The 25,065-nt window shown below is 42.9% G+C and overlaps 1 protein-coding gene across 1 annotated transcript in view; it reads right to left on the reverse strand.

Annotated features, from left to right (window-relative positions):
* The window catches only part of LOC127435314 (IQ motif and SEC7 domain-containing protein 3-like), a 151,054-nt gene that overhangs the window by 121,168 nt on the left and 4,821 nt on the right, over window positions 1–25,065 (reverse strand). Inside the window, exons 2-3 of the mRNA XM_051688705.1 lie at window positions 1,588–2,451; window positions 1,229–1,464 (exon numbers count right to left, since the gene is read on the reverse strand). Coding sequence (XP_051544665.1) covers window positions 1,229–1,464; window positions 1,588–2,442 — 1,091 coding nt within the window. The 5' untranslated portion in view covers window positions 2,443–2,451. The remainder of the gene's footprint in view (window positions 1–1,228; window positions 1,465–1,587; window positions 2,452–25,065) is intronic.

Here is a 25,065-nt window from a genome sequence, read left to right on the forward strand (position 1 = left end):
CATCCAGGATTATTTTAAGATCTATGCATCATATCAACTGATCAGTGATTGTGTCACCTTGTATTTGGACTTGTTTAGTTTTTCGGGGGAATCTGCTGCTTTAATATTCTGTTTATGCTTCATGAAGTTACAAGTGGAAACGTGGCAAAAGCCACAGATGTTTACAATGTGTAACAATGGGGTTTTACTCAATATATATTTGGTATGTGAGTGACACAATATTTGTTTTATTCTTCTCGAGAACTTTGCAATCTATATGATGTTTTGACCGTATGTTTAACAGTATGATGCACAGTAAAATAATTGTATTTCATAAATGATGAAAACAGAACACTCCTAATTTGTCAGAAAATTAAGTACCTGTTTAGAATAGGTTATATTGCCTATATGCATTGTAAAGTCCAGCTTTTAAGTTATGAAATGACTCATTTTGTGTTGGTCAAAACAGTTTTTTCTAAATTTGATGTTTTGTTTTTTTTGTTTTTTTTTTCAGCACAGAGCATCAAAGAATGCTACATATTTATTCATAATCTTTTAAGTGACTCAAGAGCAAGCATAAATTATATGATTTAATATAATTTTTTTTAAATTATATATTTATTTATGATCCGCATGACAAGCAACATGCATAAAAAATAATAAGTGCCTTATTACAACATACTTTGCTGAACTTGTTTTTAATGCTAAAATAATTTAATAAATACTTTCATCCCCTCAATACACTAGCATTTTGGCTATGGACTCACAGAATGACGCAAACCCACCAACGCAGAACTACAAATGCAAACCACAGCTTTGGCCACTATGCGGAGCCTCGTCGTAGGTTTGATTCAGAAGTATAAAATAAATGGGCCTTTAGAGTACAAAGCCTAAACTGTCTGCATGTGTGTAATGAAGCAAGATGAGATTAGGGAAGAGGAAGTAAAAATGCTGTTCAAATAAAATCTGTGCTATTTATAGAGTCAGATAAACACAAGGTGACAGGCATCAGGGAGGTGGTGTTAGCCCCAGCTGGAGACAGGACAGGATAACAGGAGTGAGCTGTATAAATGGCAGGTAAGAAGAGCTTCACAAAATGAGAGAAAAAAGTGTTTTATAGCCTAAAATATCTGAATTAGTCATTTTAGACAAGCATGATGTAAGGAGTGTTGTAACCACAACAAACAACCCTTTCCCAAGGGCTCAAGGGCCATTCTAAATGGAGACAAGAAGTTCTCAGGATACTCACATGTTGAAGAGGTTGAGACCAATGCGATACAGTCGTTTTCGCATGACGTCAGTGGAGAGGGTTGGAGATTTACAACTGGTTGGGTTCTCACAGTGGTAGCGGGGCAAGCTCAGTATCATGGCCTGCAAAGGCTCTTTGGATGAGACCTCCGAAGCTGAGCGGGCGGATGTGGATGTACTGCTGCAGCTCATCTGCTCTGAGCTGTTGTCCGCTGTGTCCGATTCAATTCGCTTAGCCTCCAGAACCTCTATGACAGGAGTGACCAGCATCTCTGCAACCTCTTGTGGAGACAAGGTATCAGAGGTTATTGCTGTCTGTGCTGGAATCGCAGGTTCTGGAGCTCCTTTTTTCTCCAGCACCAGAGGTGCTGGCTCCTCCCCAAGCTCCTCCTCACTTGGTGGAGGGGCTGGGAAGTCACCATCAGGTACTTCCTCAGCATCCAGCTCTAGAGGTGGTGGAGTTAGCTCCTGGGGAGGTGATGATGGTTGTCTTTGTGGAGGTTGTTCCTTTTCATCGTTAACTGGAGGTTGTGGTGGGCTTTCAGTAATGATGGCCCCCCGCTGGACACAATTACCGAGACAGACTGAAGTGGAAGATTCCATAACGGAAGACGACATGAGAAAGTTCTGGCTGTCAATCTGAACTGTAACGTCCCGGAAGGTCATCATTAGCTTGCTGGCACTCCGGGCTGTGTTCTCAGAATTGTCTGCTTGGCCAGTTCCACTCTGGAGTGCAGCAGGGTCCATGGAGCCACCTTCACGGACTGTCGCTGCCACCCCAGTATTGCAATCAGCTGTACTGAAGGACTCTGAGCTAAACTGGTAGGTGCCACTTTCTTGGAGAGAACACATGGTCTTCATGTTCCAGTTGCTGAGTGCATCATCAATGGATTTGGCAAGAGAGTGGACTTGCTCGTTAAAGGAATCCTCCAGGTCTGTGAGGGTTCCACCTACTGTGGTTGGCAGGGATGGGGACCGGACGAGCGGAATACTCACAAGATTACAGCCTTCAGCCAGGGCCCGTTCAGCTGAGATTCCCTCTGTATTTTGCACACGTACCTTTCGCAGGGAGATACGCCGTGGCAAGCGACTCTCAAGGAGGGAGTTTCGGATCTTCTCAAAGTTTTTACTGAGCTGGTACTGGCGGAAGGCCGTCTGGATTTTGCAGGCAGCACGGCGTGAGATGAGGTGGCCCCCATATTTGTGCTCTAGCATTTCGATCTGCTAGGAAAGAGAAGGAGAACAAGGTCAGAAAAGGTGACACTTTGGCAAACACAAGCAAATACACACAGTAAAAGCCTGGAAGATAATTAAATTGAATCAATAACAAAGACTAATCACAGATCGCTAAATATCATGCTGAGACAAGCCAGTTTTCCAGTCCCCCACTTAGTGAATGCCTTTAATGCAGATGCTCTTAAAAAATATGCCAATACATGCCAATGCACAGGTTACAACATCAAAAGAAATGACCCCACTATGAAAAAGGAAGGCAACCTTCAGAGAAGATAAACAGAATGCAAATTAAATAAATCTTGATGTTGGTTAAGACACTGATCTCTGAATAGGCTCCAAGTTTAAGCTCCAACGGTCAACAGTATATTTTCTATTAAGTTAATTATACTGCATACACAGTTCTGGAATTCAAATATGACTTTTCTCACTCCAAATACAAATTTGAAACAATAATAATACTTGACCTAGTATGACAAGAACAACCTGTACATACACATGAGCCAACTAATCAATATAGCTTCACACACATCCATCTTTATCTCAGGGGAAAGTCTTTCACTTTTCTCGAGTTTCTTATACAAGGACAAACTGTGGTAGCTGTTCGGCTGAAACTCAAAAAATAAGTCATTCTCAACTATTACTTTCCGAAATGATTGGATTTCAAGTACCCATGTGGTCAGAACAGATTTGCCTTTGTCTGGCACCTTGTTAAGTTGAAATGACAGAGTGCGACATGCAACTTGTTATTTATGCACCTAGACGCTCCTGCTATTAATGGCATATTAGGCACGATCATTTTCTTCAAGTCATCTGGCCTTCACTGCCAATAATCATTGTGGGACAGTGGTATCTAAAGCACATTTTCATTTACAAATAAGATTGCAAATGACACTGAAAACACTATACCTGCCAAATCTATTTGTCTCACACATTTTGAATTAGTCTGACAAATCTGTGATGCACGTTCTAACCTTTCACGTGTATGTGGTTTTGCGTTGTATATTCCAGAGCGGAATGATACAGTACATTCCTAAAAGCTAAAAGATCATGTAAAAATGAAAAATAAAATTGGTTTTAAGAGTTTGCAAAAGGTTTTTCTAGTTAATTTAGATTTTGGTAACACTTTACAATAATTTTTGTGTGTGTGTGTGTGTGTGTGTGTGTGTGTGTGTGTGTGTGTGTTAACATTAGTTAACAACATTAATTAACATGAACTAACAATGAACAATACTTTTACAGCATTTATTAATCTTATTAGTTAATGCACTATGAACTAACATGAACTAACAATGAAAAAAAATTATTAACAAACATTAACAAAGATTAATAAATGCTGTAAACAATATATTGTTAATTGTTTGTTCATGACACCTAATGCATTAACTAATGTTAATGAATGGAACTTTATTGTAAAGTGTTACCCTTATTTTATAGGTGTTTCTTTTCACAGAGAGTCATATTAGGAAATTATCATTTTACACACAATCTATGAGTAACTCTGACCTGCATGAGAAGAGTCCCACTTTAGCCCAAACATTACCTTCCAAACTGACAAAAGTAATAATTTGCTTTGTCAGTCACAGATTTTGGCTGGAAAGGATTGAAAGAGAATTCAAAAATACCTAAAGCACCCATAAACTGTCAGTGGTCTTGTCCTTTCCTGGGTGAGCTTAGATTAGAGGTCATTAATATCCCACCATTTCAAACTGTGAGATAAGAGAGACTGAGCTGACACAATCTGAATCATTTTAAGAGATTCAAACTCCCAGAGAGAAGTTTGAATTACACCAAAAAAGCCATCTTATCTCTGCAATCTACATTTGTCTCAGACTAAGTGAGAAAGCAGGGTTTTATCTGGGAAATATTAAGTTGTCTATGAATAGGGCCTAAGATCTGAGCTACAGTGAGTTTCTTATTAGACAGAGCTATAAGCTGGGAATGCAGCTGCTTTTTGCCCCTCTAGATAGTTGACAACCTGCCTTAAATATCCATCATATTTACTGAGAATGTTCCATTGATGCAGATAAACAGCAATGCTGCCTCTTTTTAAAAAAAAAAAAAATATTTAAACCCTAAGATGACAATTGCTGCAATAAAACAATGCTGTGTTTTAGCCTCACACCCATTATTATTGTCCAAAGCAAAGGATGGTGGCCTTGGACACATAATGGGGTCTCAGAAAGGAGGTTATGTTAGCTATGGATCCATTTTTGTGCACCACAGGTTCGTTGAAATATGATGGTTAATTATTCATGGATGTAACCACTGTTTCACATAGCACTCACTGACATTCAGTGCTATTCTGTTCCAGAACCCTTCAAAAGGTAAGGTGAGCTTCTTATCAGAGAGAGCTATGAGCTGGTAATACTGTTAACTTTAACCCCCCTAAATAGTTCACAACCTGCCTTGAATATTCATCATCTTTTCCCCAGGATTTTCCATTAGTGCATACATACATCAATTCTGCCTCTTTTCAAAAGTAAATCTGTACCTTAAAATGACAGAATAGTGGCAATAACATAAGGTTGTGCTAAATTTAGAAGCTTTATGAGAGATCAGTGATGGCCTTCCTAGACAGAAAATGCAGCTGATTGCTGTTTTGGAACATGGTAGCTGGTCTAAGCTTGCCATTAGCTGGTTCAAGGAAGTCATTTGCAGCTCCAAGCTGTTCACTTGCTGACCCAAGCTGGTCATTAGCTGGTTAAAGTTGATCATTAGCTGGTCTAAACTGCCAGTTACATTGTCAATAGCTGCTTTAATGTTGTCAGGTTGACCAGCTAAAATCAGCAACCATTTCCCAATACACAGCTACTAGCTGAAGTATTTTCCAGCAGTGTTGTACACAAGATAGGATCTCAGAATTGAGGTTTCTTTAGCCAAGATTTTCTTATCCATTTTAGCACACTACAGGTCTTTTGAGATATGATGTTGAATAAGTCAAGCACGTAACCATTGTTTCCCAGAGCACATCTCTTATGGCACTATGATTTCCACAAATCCAGCCATAAAGCTAAATTAACTACAAAATGTGGAATGTCACAGAATTTGAGATATTTGGGATAAAACATGAATGAATGGATGGACAATTAATCAAATTAAAATAGTGTTAAGTCCTAGTGTGATGAATAACCTTGAAGTGCGCAGCACATGCAGACCATAATATTTATATAATTAAATTGCAGTCTTTTGCAGTTTAATGAGCACACTAAGCCATATAGCGAACTGCTTATCTGGAGGTAAGAGTCGCCAAAAGCATACAAACGAAAAGTGCTTAATTTGGGGTTTCTGCCAAAATTAAAGCTCAGTTTAACTAGACGTGTGAAATTGGAAATTGCAACAGAACTGTAAAGTAAAATGTAATGTTCAATGTGGTAATACATAATAACAACAACAACAACAAAAACAACAACAATAATAATAATAATAATAACAACAAAAAAAGTTCATCAAGACAAACTTTGATGTTGGCTTGAGAAAGCCTAGCCTGAAAGTTTGAAGTAGTTGTAAAAGCTTGAAGGTTTTAAGTTTGAAGTAGTTACAAGTTTAAGTAGTAGTTTTAAAAGTTCAAAGTTTAAAGATTATAAGACCATTCCATCTATCAGATAGATAGATTGATAGATAGCTCATTTGGTTGCTAGGCAGTTACCAAGGTGATACTTAACATGGCTACTTGCCATCCTGAGTGAAATAAGACAAACCAGAAGTCTCTATGATGTTCTGGTGCAGAGATAAGTGATTTGTTACTTGGTTGCTAGGGTAACGCCATTTGGTTGCTATGCAGTTACCAGGGTTACTTATCAAGGCTACTTGCCATCCTGAGTGAAATAAGTCAACACGGAAGTCTCTATGATATTCTGCTGCAGAGATATGTGGTTTGTTACTTGGTTACTAGGGTAACCCCATCTGGTTGCTATGCAGTTACCAGGGTGATACTTATCAAGCCTCCTTGCCATCCTGAGTCAAATAAGTCATCCCGGAAGTCTCTACGATGTTCTGGTGCAGAGATATGTGATTTGTTAATTTGTTGCTAGAGTAACCCCATCTGGTTGCTAGGAAGTTACCAAGGTGATACTTAACATAACTCCTTGCCGTCCTGAATAAAATAAGTCAACATGGAAGTCTCTATGATGTTGAGGTGCAGAGATATGTGATTTGTTACTTGGTTGCTAGGGTAACCCCATCTGGTTGCTATGCAGTTACCAAGGTGATACTTATCAAGCCTCCTTGCCATCCTGAGTTAAATAAGTCAACCCGGAAATCTCTACGATGTTCTGGTGCAGAGATATGTGATTTGTTACTTGGTTGCTAGGGTAACCCAATCTGGTTTCTAGCCAGTTACCAAGGTGATACTCAAAAGGCTCCTTGCCATCATGAGTGAAATAAGTCAACCCAGAAGTCTCTATTATATTCTGGTGCTGAGATATGTGATTTGTTACTTGGTTGCTAGGGTAACCCCATCTGGTTGCTAAGCAGTTACCAGGGTGATACTATTCAAGGCTCCTTGCCATCCTGAGTGAATTACGTCAACCCGGAAATCTCTACGATTTTCTGGTGCAAAGATTTGTGTTTTGTTACTTGGTTGCTAGGGTAACCCCATCCTGAGTGAAATAACTCAACCCGGAAGTTTCTACGATGTTCTGGTGCAGAGATCTGTGATTTGTTACTTGGTTGCTAAGCAGTTACCAGGGTCATACTCAAAAAGCTCCTTGCTCTCCGGAGTGAATTACGTCAACCCGGAAATCTCTACGATTTTCTGGTGCAGAGATTTGTGTTTTGTTACTTGGTTGCTAGGGTAACCCCATCTGTTTGCTAGGCAGTTACCAGGGTTACTTATCAAGGCTACTTGCCATCCTGAGTGAAATAAGTCAACACGGAAGTGTCTACGATGTTCTGGTGTAGAGATATGTGATTTGTTACTTGGTTGCTAGGGTAACCCCATCTGGTCGCTAGGCAGTTTCCAGAGTGATACTTAATGAGGTTCCTTGCTATCCTGAGTGAAATAAGTCAACCCGGAAGTCTCTACGACATTCTGATCCTGAGATACCCCTATTAGTGATTTTGAATGGAAGTCAATTGTGTTTGGTTGCTAGTGTGCTGTAAATGGTTGCTAGGGCATGGCTAAGTAGTTAACATGATGATACTTGAAGACTGCTTGCTCACCCAATTAAAACAAGCCAACTCTCATGTCTCTAGGACATTCTGATCCAAAGATATCACACTCTAATTGAAAGCAATAGATTTGGTTGCTAGGGTGCTCTAAATGGTTGCCAGGGCATGGCTAGCCAGTGAACAGAGTAGTTCTTATTGGCTGCTTACTAACCTGTCTCAAAAGAGCCAATCCCCAAGTGTTTACGACATTCTGTTCTGAAGATATCCTTCTGAGACATTTTGAACGGAAGTTAATGGGGGTGGTTGCTAGGATCCCATAAATGGTTGTTTGGGCGTGGCTATTCCATTTCCAAGGTGATACTTAAAGAGTGATTGGTATCCCGATTGAAATGAGCCCGCCCCCATGTATCTATGTCACTCTGATTGGGAGATATGATCTGACAACTTTCTTGCATTGACTGCCATAGTAGGAACAAAAATGTCTTCCCATAGTACCTTATGGGACTTTTTGGGATGTTTTTTTGCCCCCTTTTTACCCCCTGGCGTACATTTTACCCCCAAACACAGGGTATGTTCGAACACGGCTTGCCAGCATGAATCAAATGAGAGCACCCACATGTGTTTAAGACATTCTGCTCAGAAGATATCACACTCAGCCATTTTGAATGGAAGTCAGTGGGGATGGTTGCAAGGGTGCTCTAAATGGTTGTTAGGGTGTGGCTAAGTAGTTTTTCAAATGGATACATGAAGACTGATTGCTCATCCACATGAAATAAGCCTACTGCCATGTTTGTAGTATGTTCTGATCCAAAGATATCCCTCTCAGCCATTTTTAATGGAAGTTAATAGGGCTGGTTGCTAAGGTGCTCTAAATTGTTGCTACGGTGTGGCTAGCCAGTGACCAGAGAGATTCTTATTGGTTGATTACTAATCTGACTGAAAAGAGTCAATCCCCAAGTGTCTATGACATTCTGTTCTGAAGATATCCTTCTGAGCCATTTTGAATGGAAGTCTATGGAGACGGTTGCTAGGGTGCCGTAAATGGTTGCTAGGGCATGGCTACACCATTTCCAAGATGATCCTTAAAGACTGATTGGTAGCCCGATTGAAATGAGCCTGCCCCCATGTCTCTATGTCATTCTGACTGAGAGATATGATTTGACAACTTTCTTGCATTGACTGCCATAGTAGAAAAAAAAAAAAATGTTTTCATGGGCGAGACCCTTGCCATAGTATGCCTATGGGACATTTTAGGCAGGGGTGCACCGTACCCCCAATCCCTTAGAAAAGTCAAAGCACAGGTGTCGTCAATAGGCTGGTCGATTTGACACCTAATTCATGGGTCTACTACAAACGGTGCAGGACGAATTAGGTGCTGAAGTTTTATATGGAATAAGAAGAAGAAGAATAAGTATGTGAGATTACGATAGTAATGCTTTGCTCCGCAAGCACCACTAATAATAATAATAATAATAATAATAATAATAATAATAATATGTGAGATTACAATAGTAATGCTTTGCTTCGCAAGCACCACTAATAACAAGTATGTGAGATTACAATAGTGATGCTTTGCTCCGCAAGCACCACTAATAATAATAATAATAATAATAGTAATAATAATAATAATAATAATAATAATAATAATAAGTATGTGAGATTACAATAGTGATGCTTTGCTCCGCAAGCACCACTAATAATAATAAGTATGTGAGATTACAATAGTGATGCTTTGCTACGAAAGCACCACTAATATGTTTAAATAGAATATCAGCATGTTGGCTTTCTCAAGCCAACATAATTACACTATATTTAAGCAATATTTCATAATCAAGAGTGCAATTGTACTGAAATACAATTAAAAATAAATAAATAAAAGGTTTTGTCAATGCTTTTATTAACACTTTAATGCTCTGCAGTGCAGTACTGTATTTGACCAAAATAAAAGAAAAAAAAAAGGAACTGAGAATCTGTATAGAAACACTTTATTTGATAAAAATAATGCATGCTATGTTGAAAAGTAATTGTTCTGTTTTCATTTAAATAAAGTGCTTTTAGTTCATTTGATCAGACATTTTTTTTTTTCGATGATGAAATTTAATTAAACTTTAAAACATGGAATTCATAAAATAAAATAAAATGGAAAACACAGAATTTCAGAAAAAATAAATGAAATGGAATTAAAAAAATAAAATAAAATAAAACAGATTTCACATGACCCTATTCAATGAAATGACCTAGAGATAAGGAAACAAGAATACAAGAAAAAAAAAAAAGACAAATTGGATTGCAGAGAGTGCAGAACAGACAAATATAGCTGTGATCTCTATAACCATGAGGTGTGGTAAGAACATAATAAATGGAGAAATCAGTGTGTAATAGAGAAAGGGAATTAAACTGGGTGTGAGCACAAGACAAAGTGAGAAGGCACGTAACGAATGCAGTTCTGCTGCAAATCCACACATTAGCCAGCTGTCAGGTCTGTTTCCAATCACTTCACTAAGCGGCGCCGTGCAGAGAGATCATTCCCGGAACCACTGCAGCTATAAAGGAAAGGGGGTCTCGCAATGACACCACTCCATGTCAACTCAGCTCAGGCAAATAAAATACGACAGCTGGATCAGCACTCTGTCTAAGCCCAGTTCTTACCTTCCCAGCGTAAAATGACATATCAAACATACCCAAACAAGACAGGCCTACATCCACTACACAAGAAAGGTGATGGAGACTGGTGTCTAGAGAAATCCTAGCACATTGTCAAAATCCTGCTCTCCTTAAATACTTAACCTTTTCATGAGTAGGGTCTAAATTCCCCTGCAGTGCCCCCTGGAGTGAGTTATTTTTGCATGTGTCGGTAGAGGGTGACAGAGTGTAAATGAGTATTTTAAAAAAAAAATAATAATTTATTTAAATTTTAGATTTCTTGTCATTAAAAACAATACTGTATATAACACAGTAAATATGTGAACAAATGGGTTATGTCTGCTGTACTGTTTTTATTTTATTTATTTCGATTTTGATAGCTGTAAAAAACAAAGGAACAAATAATATCAGCAGTCCGGTTTGCTTATGCACTGTTTGACATCTCAGACGTGTGTGTGTGTGTGTGTGTGCGTGTGTGTGACAAGCGCTAATGTAAACAGACTTGGCTGCGTGCATGGATAATTGCGCTTGATCCGCATGTTTTCACTGTGAGTATACACATATTAAACTTAAATATATATCTCGTTCAGAAAACAAATGTATTATATGACAGAAAATACTGTTTGAGTTGCTGTTTGTGTGAATGAAAACCGCATCTGCACCTAATCAGCAGATGTGGCAACATGCATGGGAAGATTGCGTTTAGATATGATGGCTGTGCAAATACAAGCTGTGAACAGTTATCATGGTACTTTGGTGACAATTTAGCTGTTTGTTACATAAAATAAACATATTATGTACTTGAAAAGACTCTTTGAGTAGCTGTTTGTTTGACAAATGACAACCGCTACTAATGTAAACAAACCTGGCAGCACGAATTGGAGGAAGATCGCATTTGATGTGTTGACTGCGCACAAGAGCTGTAAACTTTTTTATTGTGGTACTTTGGTGACGAGTTGGATGTGTGTATATAAACTTATTCAGTGGTTTAAAAGACTGTACGAGTAACTGTTTGGGCATATATTAATAACAGACGCTTGACCAGCACAGCTGTGTCGGTGTGAAAGCTGATTTTAATCTGGCAGCTTGTAACTGAACTGGCTGTTGCAGAAACACATATGTGTAACACTACTCTGCGGGGCCCTGTTATTAACCATCACATATGTGTGTCGGTATGTATGAAAGGGTTAAACTATTAAATTGGCTGAACAAAGTTTTTGGGGTGGCCTATTCAATTCGGTCCCTTTTGCAAAGTCACTTCCCTCAGCAGCCATATTGCAACACCCCCAGATAGCTCTTATCTACTTGAATGGAGAAAGAGAAAAATCTCCAAAACTGTTTATCAAGATAAGGCTTCAATAGCCACGTTTCCATTATAAGGCCAGTGAGAACCAGTGCTATCTACTGGTCAGCCAGGGCCAATTACCCCAGACCTCAATCTGTGAGACCAAAATCGATCTGCATTCCCACCATCAGGCCAACAGCCCCACAGAGTTGCTCTAAAATCCGCTCTTAATATGCCGCCCTGGTGCCAACGTCACACACCCTGCCCATTTCACAAGCAAGAGGGAAGCTCAAGCGGAGACTAGCTAGCCCTAGAAATGAACATGGAGGAGACTAAAGCTGCCGTTTGTTTGCTTATTTTGGTCTTTGCTTGGTGGAAAGCAAGACCTGACTCAGCAAAACTCCGCTTTTGACATTGACCCCACCTCAATTCCCAGATTGCCTTCTTTGGCCCAATGGTAATCGGCGGGCCAAAAGCGCTTGACCGTTAGCCCCGAGGAAGCACAGACAAGGCACGATGAACCCCTGGAAATGACAGTGGGAACGCAACTGGTCCTGGCATGCACTAGCACACACTCATTTGGCCCGATAGTGGAAATGCGGCTATTAACATATTTCAAATAAGCAATAGACAATGGTATATAAATTGTGCTTCTTTAGCTCATATCACATTATAATGTCTCTGATTCTGTGCCAAATTAGAAATCCTAAAATACAGCTTTTTAAAAATATTTATTATTATTTATCAAGTCTCTGTAGAATTAAAAGTAGTATATTGAGGATTGTATTCACGAATGAAAAGCTTCTTCAACATTTTCTTGCCCTTAAAAATAACATTTATAAACAAAATAGCTGTCCAATAGCTGCCTTTTGTTCTTGTACTGTCCATCTGTGAATATCTCTGCAGCTACCCTGATATTCTCTGCTTCACAAAAAAATAAAAAATAAAATGTGACATGACTATGCAAACTAAAAACACATCTCACAAGGACACATTATTGTGATCAAAGGCCAACCACTAGAAAAGGTTACTCTGTAAAAGCAATCTCATTGGCTCAATTGAAGTTAGTTGCATCCTGTCACATCTCTGCTCATATTTGGTGCTTGACATTTGCATTGATTTGTGTCTCAAGGACACATGTATATTTATGTGGCCATCAGCATAAGACAGGATAATCAAAGGTCTCATTGGGAGGTTAGGCATGCCTTCATTAGCATAAAGAGGCAATCACACAGAAGAGGTGCAGTAGTAGTTATCAGTGGAGCCATCAGCCTCTGAGAGATCGTGTCTGGAATTGCTAAAGCCAGATTATCAGCAATGAGACACACTCTGAGGGAGCTGACTTTGCTGACAGTGGATCATGCCTCATGGCATTTTGCTCAGCTTGTCAGCCTTGTCAGTCAGGATAGTTCCAACTCTAAAATCTGATTAGATGATGCGTGTTCATGGTTTATGTGGAAAAATGTAATAAAAAAAGGAACATTTGCATATTATATATACACAACCAGTCAAAAGTTTTAAATAAATCAAAACTGTGTTGTATTTTAGCATCTTCAAAGTACTCACCCTTTGCCTAGAATTTTCAGAAATGTTCTCTTGACATTTTCTCAACCAACTTCTTGAGGTATCACCCTGAGATACTTTTTAAACAGTATTGAAGGAGTCCCCATCTATATGCTGGGCACTTATTGGCTGCTTTTCTTTATTATTTGGTTCAAGTCATCAATTTCAAAAACTTTTTTTTATTTTTTGTATTAAATTTTAGATTTATAATTAAATAAATTAATATGGTGGCACAATTATATTTTTGTCTACAAAACTAATTTCAAACATTTAAGCATATGCCTTCAGATCATAAGATTTTTAAGATCATGAGAAACATTTCGGTCAAGTGTTTCAAAACTTTTGACCGGTAGTGTATATATATAAATATATTTTATTGAAGTAATCAGATTAATAATTACTTTACATTTAAGTTACTTTCTAAAACACTTTTCCACTCAACGAATTCAAAATAATGTCTACATTTCTTTCTTGTTCATTGTTGCACACAAGTCATACACTCAGCTGCACACATTTCTCCGTTACAATTAGTTTGTTACGTGGCTGTCAAAGAAATGCAAATAGACGTAAATATAAACATAATTCATGCTTTAAATGTATTTAATATAAATAATATTATTTTAGAAATATAAGTAACCTTAGTTCTCTTTCAAATCGGTCACTTCAACGTTGCATCAGTAGCTGACGCTATAGGAATCTCCCCCCAGGAGTGACAAACTCTGAATCCTTTTAGAATCAAGACAATCTATTGGCAGATGGCGCTTGACACTCCCCCTGTTGCACACTTCAACATGGGCATATAAACCAAAGCACAGCGGCATTTCATTAAAAAATATTTCTGATTCCATGATTCCATTTCTTGTGCTCTGGATGCACGAATCTTCCCTTCGTCATTGAAACTGCACACCTTCATAGCGAGTGGATTATTTCTACCTCCCTGCTTGTGCGCCAATGAACAGCGTATCCTATTAACACTTCCGTGTTTGATATTTTGCATTGTGTTTTCTTGTGTGTTTCTTTTAGTGAAAAGACAATAAAAGCTTTGTGTCTTATATAAAAATGACATTTTGCAAATGTGTCCACAAGCACATGATTTTTTTTTTATATTTCCCTCTGTCTGACAGGCATAAGAGCTGTTTATATAAGCACCACTCGTTGAGACTGATTGCGTTCACCGTTAATGCATGAAACTCAAGACGCTTTGCTCTTGGCTCACTTTTGTTCTGAAAGCCGAAGCCGTTCCTCTCTCCGCCTGCTATACTCCTTCTGTAGCTTCCGAGGAACCACACGAGGCAGGCCCACGAGGATGGGGAATAGAGCGTGGACATTTTTAAATGGATATGATGCCATCCCAGGCTCTCGTGCCTCCTCTTCTCTACATCAAGCAGCTTCACCTTTCAGTATGAGTACTGTTACTGCCTGGGATAAGCCCATGGTGACACAGCAATCTCTGAATTTGAATGAATCCATTATGAGCTCATGAAATTTGAAACGCTTAATTCTTGCCTCACTTTCATTCTGAAAGCCAAAGCTGATCCCCTCTCCTTCTGCCATACTCCTTCTGCAGCTCTTGAGGGACCATACAAGGAGGCACGCAAGGTCAAGATAAACAGAAAAGAGAGTTTGAGGATGATTTGTCACCGGCTTGGGCCTTGCGACTCTTCTCCATCTTAAGCGGTTTCACCTGTCGAGTACAGCCATGATGATCTGTGTGCTGGCATGCATGATACAATCATGTTTGCCGGAGTTTATGATGAGGGGGGTGCTATATCGATTATGTTTATCGTTGTCAAGTACGCAGCGCTTGTTGAGTTGGTTGTGTCCATTGAGAGCACATGAAACTCAGAGTGCTTCACTCTCACCTTGCTTTCTGGGAAAGCTGATGCCAGTCCCTCTCCTCCCTGTATATAGCGAGGACTGGATACAGAGCATGGAAAATTGATGATGATTTGCCTGCATCTCTCCTCTTCTCCATCTCAAGCGGCTTCGCCTGTTCAGTGCACCCGTACCGATTTGCAGCTCAATCCAGCGTGCTGCTATCATTAACACACGGTGGGGGTGATGATGTCAGGGATATTTTATCACTGGGTTTTCATTAGGGAGACACATTTCATTGTACAGCGCCCTGGCTCACAACTGGCCAGCAAACGGCAAATATGTGTTCCCTTCTGTCCACTTGCTACACCAAATGCTGTGCAAGTTTTGGGAAGACAAATAATCTCTGTCGGTTGCGCTGAATTGGCCCAACCGCCCCTGATTCCGGAAGCTGGTAGAGCTGTTGAATGCCCTTCCCATGGACAATTTCTCTGAGGAGAGATCTGCTCCTGCAGGCAAGAGGCACAATCTGGCATCCTCGGCCGGAGCTGTGGAAACATCATGTCAGGCCCCTGAAAGGGGCTCATCTAACACAGATGGTAAGTCGCAGCCAGTGCTTGGCACAATATTGCAGGCCAGAGCCACCTCAACAATGTGACTATGCCTTGAAATGGTGAGTTCCCTGTCTGTCACTCACTCGATGTTGTGTCGATGTAGTGACACTAGGGGTTCGATCTTGAGAGCCCCAATCACCTTTGCTTAAAATAAAAAAGGCCAATGAGAACTGGCGAGTGGAATTTACATGCCATTCTCTGCCCCCGGACATATGGGTATAAAAGGAAAAGGCATGCATCACTCATTCAGATTTTTTCTTCGGAGCCGAATGCATGCTTGTGTTCGTCCTCTCACCTTTCGCTTATGCTGCTGGATTTTACGGTGCATATCAGCGGTCACCCTCGCATGGTCGAGTGTTGTACTTCCCCTGGGCGCTTCAGCGGCTGAGTCCACGGGTGCTAAAACAGTATATTCAAAAGAGTATATTTCCTTCTAAAAGAGCTAACGCAAATGCTTGGCATCTTTTTAAAGATGTCCTTCCATGTCTGCGCTACTGGATGTGGCCATTATCTCTCCCCTCCAGACAGCAATGAAATCTGTCTTGAGTACTTGGTGCGCCAGCACACCGAGGCAGCTTTCGTGGAAGGGTTATGTTCTCATTGCGAGAACATGCCCATCAGAACGTTGTGGTCGCGGATCATTTCCTTCTTCATGAAGCAAGGAGCCACCGCGTCTGCTCCCCAAGCACCGCGGGCAATCTTGATGTGGATATGGGAGCATTTTCGGATGATGAGATTTCGGTCACAGCATCAGAAGGTGGGCTTCTGCTGTCAGAAGTGGACGAATCTTCTGAGCTCCCGCCCACGGGTGGTAGAGCACAGGATGAGGCGGACATTGAGATGGCAGCCATGCTTTCCCGGGTGGCTGCGAACATCGGGCTGAAGTGGAACCCTCCACCCTGCCTTGAGCGTTTGCGGCTGGATGATTGGTTTCTGGGCTTGGAGCGTGACTCACGGCCACTCCCCGCCCCGGTGCCTTTCTTCCCGGAAGTAAACGAGGAGCTAACGAAGTCGTGGAAGGCACCTTTTTCTGCTCGTACATGCTTCGCGGGATCGTCCATCCTAACTACTCTCGACGGCGGAGTGGCTAAGGGATATGTCAAGCTCCCCCAGGTAGAGCGCGCCATAGCGGTGCATTTATGCCCACAGGGTGCAGCCACCTGGCGCGACTGACCAAGGCTCCCTTCCAAGGCCTGTCTGTTCTCTTCCTCATTAATGACGAAGGCCACGGGTCAAGTCACTTCTGCGCTGCACGCCATGGCCATCCTGTAGGTCCACCAGACCAAGGCGCTGAAAGATCTGCACGAGGGTACAACCGACCCAGGGCTGATGAACTCTGGACGGGCTTCGAGGCGGCCCTGGCATGGGCAACCCGGGGTTGACTCAAACTGTAAGTGTCCTGGTCTCTGGGGTCGCTCGCCCGCCCCAGTCACCAGCCACCGTTTCGGGCTTGCGGAGCAGCACGTCCCCCCTGGGCTGTCTTCCAGATGGGGCGCCTGCTCTGCCTTACCACGAACCACCCTGCCTGGGCACGGTAAGTCCAGTCGTCCCCTAGGTGCCGCTGGCTCGGAATCTGGAGGCCTCGTTAGTGCTCTCCAGCCCCTCGCTGTGGCTCATCAGGACGATTCGCCTCGGATACGCGTTCCAGTTTGCCAGACGCCCGCCCAGGTTCAGTGGCATCCTCTCCACTATGGTGCGGGGCGATGGTGTCCCCGTCCTCCGGGCAGAGGTGGCCACCTTTCTGGCGAAGGGAGCAATAGAGCCCGTCCCCGTAGCTGAGTTGCATATGGAATTTTACAGCCCTTATTTTATCATGCCCAAGAGAGCGGGAGGGTCGCACCCAATATTGGATCTGCGTGCTTTGAACAAAGCCTTACACAGGCTTCCGTTCAGGATGTTTACGCAGAAGCGCATCCTGGCATCAGTACAACATCAGGATTAGTTTGCGGCCATCGACCTGAAGGACGCGTACTTTCATGTATTGATCCTTCCTCGACACAGACCCTTTCTTCAGTTTGCCTTCGAGGGACGAGCATACCAGTACAAGGTCCTCCCCTTTGGTCTGTCCCTGTCCCCTCACATCTTTACCAAAGTCGCAGAGGCTGACCTGGCCCCACTGAGGGAGGAGGGCATTCGCATTCTCAATTATCTCGATGACTGGCTAATCCTAGCTCACTCACGAAATCTATTGTGTGCGCACAGGGACCTTGTGCTTCAGCACCTCGACCAACTCGGGCTTCAGGTCAACTAGGAGAAGAGCAAACTCTCCCCATGCAGAGCATCTCTTTTCTCAGTATGGAGTTGGACTCGGTGACTCTCAAGGCACGTCTTATGACCAGTCTCGGAGCTTTGGCAGAGCATCAACTGCTCAGAGTTGCTGGCGGTATTGCTGGCCATGCGGAGGCTTCGGCATGTGTTGGTTTGGACTGACAACACAGCGACCATAGCGTACATAAACCGCCAAGGCGGCGTATGCTCGCATCGCATGTCACAACTCGCCCGCCGCCTCCTCCTCTGGAGTCAGCAGTCGTTGAAGTCGCTGTAAGCCACTCACCTTCTGGGCGTCCTCAACCGTGCAGCGGATGTGCTCTCATGGCAGGTATTGCTCCTTGGGGAGTGGGGACTCCATCCCCACGTAGTCCAGCTGATTTGGGAGAGATTCGGGGAGGCGCAGGTAGGCCTTTTTGCCTCCCAAAAGTTCTCTCACTGACCTCTTTGGTACTCTCTGTCCGAGGCTCCCCTCGGCACGGATGCCTTGGCGCACAGCTGGCCTCGGGGATCTAGCAGGTCTTCCGCCAGTGGTGGTAGACATGATCACTCAGGCCAGGGCCCCCTCTACGAGGCGGCTGTATGCCTTGAAGTGGCGTTCTCTTCGCAAACTGGTGTTCTTCCCATGGGAAAGACCCACAGAAATGTGCTGTCTCCCTCTACCCTGAATGTGTACATGGCTGCCAGAGCAGCTTACCACGACACACTGGACGGGAGGCCCTCACGACAGCGCGACCTGATCAAAAGGTTCCTCAAGGGCGTGAGGAGGTTGAATCATCCTAGACCGCGCCTGATTCCCTCTTGGGATCTCTCTGTGGTCCTACCGGCCCTACAGAGAGCACCCTTTGAGCCCATGGAGCAGGTCGAGCTCAGTACTTTGTCTCTGAAGATGGCCCTCCTGGTGGCACTCACTTCCATCAAGAGGGTGGGGGACCTGCAGGCACTACCTGTTACCAGCAAATGCCTGGTGTTCGGGCCGGCACACTCTCACGTGATCTTGAGACCCCGGCCCGGTTACGTGCCCAAAGTTCCCACCACTCCTTTTCAGGACCAGGTGGTGAACCTGCAAGTGCTCCCTTCAGAGGTGGAAGACCTGGCCTTGTTGTTGCTGTGTCCGGTTCATGCCCTGTGAATCTATCTGGACCGCACGCAGCACTTTAGATGCTCAGAGCAGCACTTTGTCTGTTTTGGAGGACAGCAGAAGGGGATAGCTGTCTCCAAACAGGGGCTAGCCCATTGGATTGTGGATGCCATTTCTCTTGCATACCAATCTCAGGACTTGCCGTGCCCCATGGGAGTCCGGGCACACTCCACTAGAGGTGTTGCGTCCTTCCGGGCACTGGCATGGGGGACCTCTCTAGCAGACATATGCAGAGCTGTGGGTTGGGCTACACCTAATACCTTTGTGAGGTTTTATAATCTACGCATAGACCCAGTTTCGACCCAAGTGTTACACGGTAACAGCAGGTAGACCGGGTGGCCGGTTGGGTGTAGTGCTTGCATCGCGCCTTTCCCCTTTTTCAAAGGTGATAATGTGTGCATTTTTGTCCACAACAGTTCCTCGTATCCGGTGAACCCCAGACACCTCTTTAATTAAGCACTGTTCAGTGACGAACTCGGCGGAGGAGTAATGACACCAGGCCCAATACTCGTGGTATGCCCCTTTTCAGGTGAGCCCGTGTGCTCGGGCTCAGTGCTCCATGCATGGTGATTCCACCTTGGTAATCCCATATAATGAGTTTCCACTGTTCGGTTTCCCCTTAGGTGAACCCTGTGATTCCCCTTGCCAGAGCTTTCTCTGCCTCGGCCACTGTAGCTGCATACCCTCTCTGTAGATAGGGTCCTCCAGTGGTATTGTTCCAAATGTAAACTTCCCCGTTGGTAAGTCCATGTGAGGGATTCTCCACATTAACCTCCATCTGGTAGGATGTGGTCTCCGTAGTGCTCTCCTTCCTGGAGAGGGAAGAGCACTTCCCAGCGCTATTCTAGAAAGTGCTCAGTGGGAAATTGCTTAACAGCAAATCAGGAAAGGCAACACCGGTAGCCTACTTGGGTAAATGCCTCCTCCCCCCTTAACGGGACTAGGGAGAAGCCTTACCTAACTCGCTGGTAGGTCACAATGTGGTTGAGTGCTTGCTGCGAGGCACGCAGCACCTTGCCCGTGTCCACTCTTCCACACCTCGTGACATGGTTCAGCACCTGCGCTGTTTCCTATAGGAACCCCTAGTGTCACTACATCAACACAACGTCTCGTTCCCTCCATCAGGGAACAGAGGTTACACCAATAACTAAGATGTTTTCGTTGGCTGGTATTCCTCCCGAGGTAAGGACACAGAGCATTGCCCTGTGCATACGATGTTTCACTTTTCGCAAAAATGTTTAGATGCAGGACTCACTTCATCCATGCTCAAAGTGTTGCTGCTGTAGCAGTGGATCAGGCCCCTTTGGGTGGTTGGTGGCATTAAATTCTTGCAAGGAGCAAGATGGCTGAGACCCTCTCACCCAACTATTGTCCAGATCTGGGACTTGGCGCTTGTTCTGAATGTGCTTAAGGGTTTGAGCCACTTGATGCTGTAAGCTTGCATGCACTCTCTCTGAAGGCCACACTGCTATTCGCTTTGGCTTTAGTCAAACATGGTGGGGACCTTCAGACCCTGTCAGTCCATGATTCTTGCTTAGAATTTAGACCCGGCTTGGTCCAAATGTTTTGGCCACTCCTTTCAGAGCTCAGGTGGTAACCTTACATACTTGTTGGTCTATGTATGGCCGTTCCTTGACTCTTTTAAGGGTGAAGAGCTATGTTTTAATGTTATACTACCCTGTTGGCTAGTGGCATTACTTTAATTTGTTGGTCGATGACCATTCTGAACTCTTTTTCCCACTGCGGTGTGGATGGGAATTTCTATTGAGTATTCACTATGGTTAGTGTCATGGTAATGTTTTATAACCATGTATGGTTGTTGTGTTTCTCTCTTTTCCCTACTCTTATTCAGTACAAAAGAAAGACTATGTCAATTCATTTTCAACTTCACTAATGGTGTCATGATCCTGCCATTTTTATCTTGTGTGATCTTGTTTTGGCAGGTTCCTCCTCCTGGCTCTCAGGTTGTCCCTTGCGCTTGTGTTTTCTTCTCTCCCTCATGTTTCCCCAGGTGCTGCACAGCAGCGCAATCAGCGTTGCCATGGCAGTGCTGATTAGCGCTGCTTATGTTTATGGGCAGCACCTGGTTTCAATCCTTCTGTTTCTTTTATATCCTTCCTTTGTCTTGTCTGGTTGTCAGATTGCTTTGTTTCTCTGTTCTTGTCAGTTGTCAGATGTCAGTTCTTTGTACTCCAGTTTTCTTGGTCAGTTATTATTTTGTTCTGTTTTGTCTTATGGTTTATATTTTCCTCCACCGAGAGTGTTTGTTTCCCTGTTTGTTTTTGTTTCGTTTAATAAATATTTTAGTTATCCTCATTCCTGCATTTGGGTCCTCATTCACATTACCAGTTCCTGACAATTGGCTAGTAGTGTGTGTGAATCATAAGCATGGCACAATGATACACATTTTTCCATAGCGTCAGCATCAATGTGACCAACTTGAAAGGGAAAGTTCTGGTTACGACTGTAACGCAGGTTCCCTGAAAAGAGAAAATAAGATACTGTGCACGTTCGCCACGACCACAGAGGTCATTCTCCCGTCACTGCCAGTGTTCATGGCCACGGAGGCCGTTCCCCCATCACTGCCTGTGCCCATGACAACAGAGGTTGTTCCCCTGTCACTGCTAGTGCCCATGACCACAGAAGTCGATCCCCCATCATTGCCAGTGTTCACAGCCACGGAGGCTGTTCCCCCATCACTGCCAGTGCCCATGACCATGGAGGTCAATCCCCCATCATTGCCAGTGTTCACGGCCACGGAGGCCGTTCCCCCATCACTGCCTGCACGCACAACTATGGAGGTCATTTCCCTGTCACTGTCACTGCCAGTGCCCACGACCATGGAGGTAGATCCCCCATCACTGCCAGTGTTCATGGCCATGGAGGCCATTCCCCCATAACTGCCTGTGCTCACAAACACGGAGTCACCTGTCCAGTTCCCTGTGGCCATCGATGAGCATGATTAGTTCCCTGTGGCTGTCAATAAGTCCGTCCATTTCCCTGAGATTTTTCAATTCCTTGAGGCTGTCGATAAGTCTGTCCAGTTCCTGGAGACTGGCGATAAGCCTGTCCAGTTCCCTGAGACTGTCCAGTACCCTGAGATGGTTGATAACCCTGTCCAGTTCCCTGTGACCATTGACAATCCTGTCCAGCCCCCAGTGGCCTTCGACAAGCCTGTTCAGTCCCATGTGACCATCGACTATCCTGTCCAGTCCCTAGCGGCCGTCAACCAGTCCTTTGCTCAGTCCAGTGGCCAGCACCCATCAGACACCAGCTACCAGTATGTTACTCATCCCAGTAACCAGCACCCATCAGATACCAGCTAACATTCTGTTGCTCAACCCAGTAGCCAGCACCCATCAGACACCAGCCACCAGTCTGTTGCTCAGCCCAGTAACCAGCACCTGTTGTAAACCCAGTTCCCATTTCCTCCTTAACGATGAACAAGAGACCTGTCTGCCACAGTATAAGAATGGGCAAGGAGGCACCTCCCTCTGTCTCAAACTGGCATCTCCAGCTCCTCTTTATCCCTCTCCCGGCTGATTGTGGTAACTCAGCACCAGGCCTCCATCCTAACAGCCCAGCCCGGCCCTCCTCGTCACAACCTGTCAGACACCAGCCACCAGTCTGTTGATCAGCCCAGTAATCAGCACTCGTCAGACACCAGCCACCAGTTTGTTGCTCAGCCCAGTAACCAGAACCTGCCAGACACCAGCTACCAGTCTGTTGCTCAGTCCAGTAGCCAGCACCCATCAGACACCAGTCAACAGAATTCTTGTCTGTTCTGTTATTAGTGCCGTGTTTATGGGCAGTACCTGGTTTCAATCCTTCCATTTCCTTTATATTCCTTCCTTTGTCTTGTCTGGTTGTCGGATTGTTTTGTTCCTCTGTTTCTGTCAGTTGTCAGTTGTCAGATGTCAGTTCTTTGGACTCCAGTTTCCCCAGTCAGTTATTATTTTGTTCTGTTTTGTCTTGTTATTAACCTGTTTGTTTTTGTTTTGTTCAATAAATATTTTAGTTATCCTCATTCCTTCATTTGGGTCCTCATTCACATTACCAGTTCCTGACAAATGGTTAGTAGGTGTTGCCTTGTGTGTGTGAATCAGTAGCATGCACAGAATAAGACACTGTGCACGCTCGCCACACAACTGATTTCTCACTGTTGAGGGACAGAGAAATGTGCTTCCCTTCAGTCAGAAAATCATTCAGGGAACAAGGGTTATGTACTTAAAATTAATTACATTTATTGAAAGTCAGTAACTGTAATCTGATCACAGCAATTTAAAATGAAATGTGTTACAGTATTTTTTGACTTAAAAAGTAATTAAATAACAGCAACTAATAATTCTAATCAGATTGCACCCAACACTGGACACCATCTATCATAAGTCAGTGTGCAAATATTTTGATGACGTCATCACTGTTGGTTACATTTGGAATGTTGAATGATGGCCAAATCAATGGGAGGTTTTCAAACTTGAATCTTACATTTCTTAAAGGTATAATGTAAAGAAAAAAATATAAGAATAATAATTACTGCAATTTTCTACAAAATAAAAACAAGTTTTTGTATAAAAAAATAAAAAAAGTTACATGTGGTTATGAAAATTCTACTTAAAGGTGCTGTAAGTGGTTTCAGACATTTTGTTAACTTTCAACATTTTTCTAACTTCAACCACAAGCCCTCCTTCCAAAACATCACCCTCCCAAGACATGTCAGCCAACCCGATGTCAGCAAAGCTGAAAGTGCAAAATGATGCAGAACATTTCTGATTGGGATATCATGGAGACAGATTTCTCAGGTCACCTATTGCCGTGATATCTGTAAGCTAATAGGGACATATTTTATGTGGTATTAAAAAAAAAATGGTTACAGCACCTAGATATACTGTATACAAATTTAGATGTATATTGACTGAGCTTAATGGGATGAGCTTTATCTACCCACTTCTCAAAATATTAAACTCAAGCTGGCAAAAAATAATAGTGAATACTGTAGCAAAGATGGAAGAGGTAACACAGGATAAGATCTATTTTCACAGTTCTCAGCAACCAGTCATCAAATTTGCTAATCCACACTTTTTTTTTTTTTTTTAAACATCAGCAGTTCAGAGACAAGAATGCAAGTAAACACATCAAACTTTTCCCTGCGTGTCGCTGCCTAGGAAAGTCTGTTGAAAAGTTTTGCGGAAAGGATGAGGATTAGTTTTATTTATAAACCGGTAGGCTGAGATTTTTACCCATTTCTCATGAATACCCTTATTTTATTAGCTTGGGCTTCCCGCAGTGGTTATAACAGAGCCCAGAGCACACTATATGATTTTAGCCACAATTTTGCCATCCAGATTTCAGGAATCGCAAAAGAAAAAACATCTGATTTGCTTACTGTGACATACTCACCAATGACACAGTAATTGCCTTTGCAATGAATCTTAGTCTCTGTTTGACTTGGGCTGTTCTTACAGGACATGTTCTTGCATTCCATCAGTAAAAATGTGTTTTCAAATGTCTTACTGTGTTTGCGTCGCATTTAACTGGTTTTCAGTGTCTCTAGCCTTAAATGCCATGTTTTAGGATGCTGTGTCAAGTTAAATGTAGTTTGAAACTTAAAAAACACCCCTCCACTGTGCTCCATCCAGCTGTCTTTGATCAGTTTGTGCCTGTAGAGCTAAGCATTATCTGTACCGCTGGAGCTGCGCTTACTGCCCCCTGCTAACTGTGAGTCACAAAAAAACATGGAGGTGACATGTTTAATAAAGCTCCATGACATGGAGCATTTCATATATAAAAAATGAGATAAATGTATTAAATCAAAAGCATTTGTTTAAATGTCTACATTAGCTAGTCTACATGATAAGCAACATAAATATCTTGTTATTTAGTACTTCATGTTATGATTGTACTAATGAAATTACCTTTACTCTAAGAAATTAGTTTACTCTGACAAATGAGCATGCCCTAAATTCCTTCTTTCGCCTAGTCCTCTAACACTGACTTAACACAAGAGCTTTTTTGGATTTGTGTGGTACCATTTTAATTTTGCATGTCAATGAGGATGTCAGTACTCTAAGGCCAGTGCTCTGGCTTTCTTAAAGTCTTCGGGGCACTTGAGAAAACCAATTACTCTATGAGAGGTAAAGAATTCTATACAAAGGGTTGTGATG

The sequence above is a fragment of the Myxocyprinus asiaticus genome, chromosome 45, assembly GCF_019703515.2.
Source record: "Myxocyprinus asiaticus isolate MX2 ecotype Aquarium Trade chromosome 45, UBuf_Myxa_2, whole genome shotgun sequence".
In the NCBI taxonomy this organism is placed as follows: domain Eukaryota; kingdom Metazoa; phylum Chordata; class Actinopteri; order Cypriniformes; family Catostomidae; genus Myxocyprinus; species Myxocyprinus asiaticus.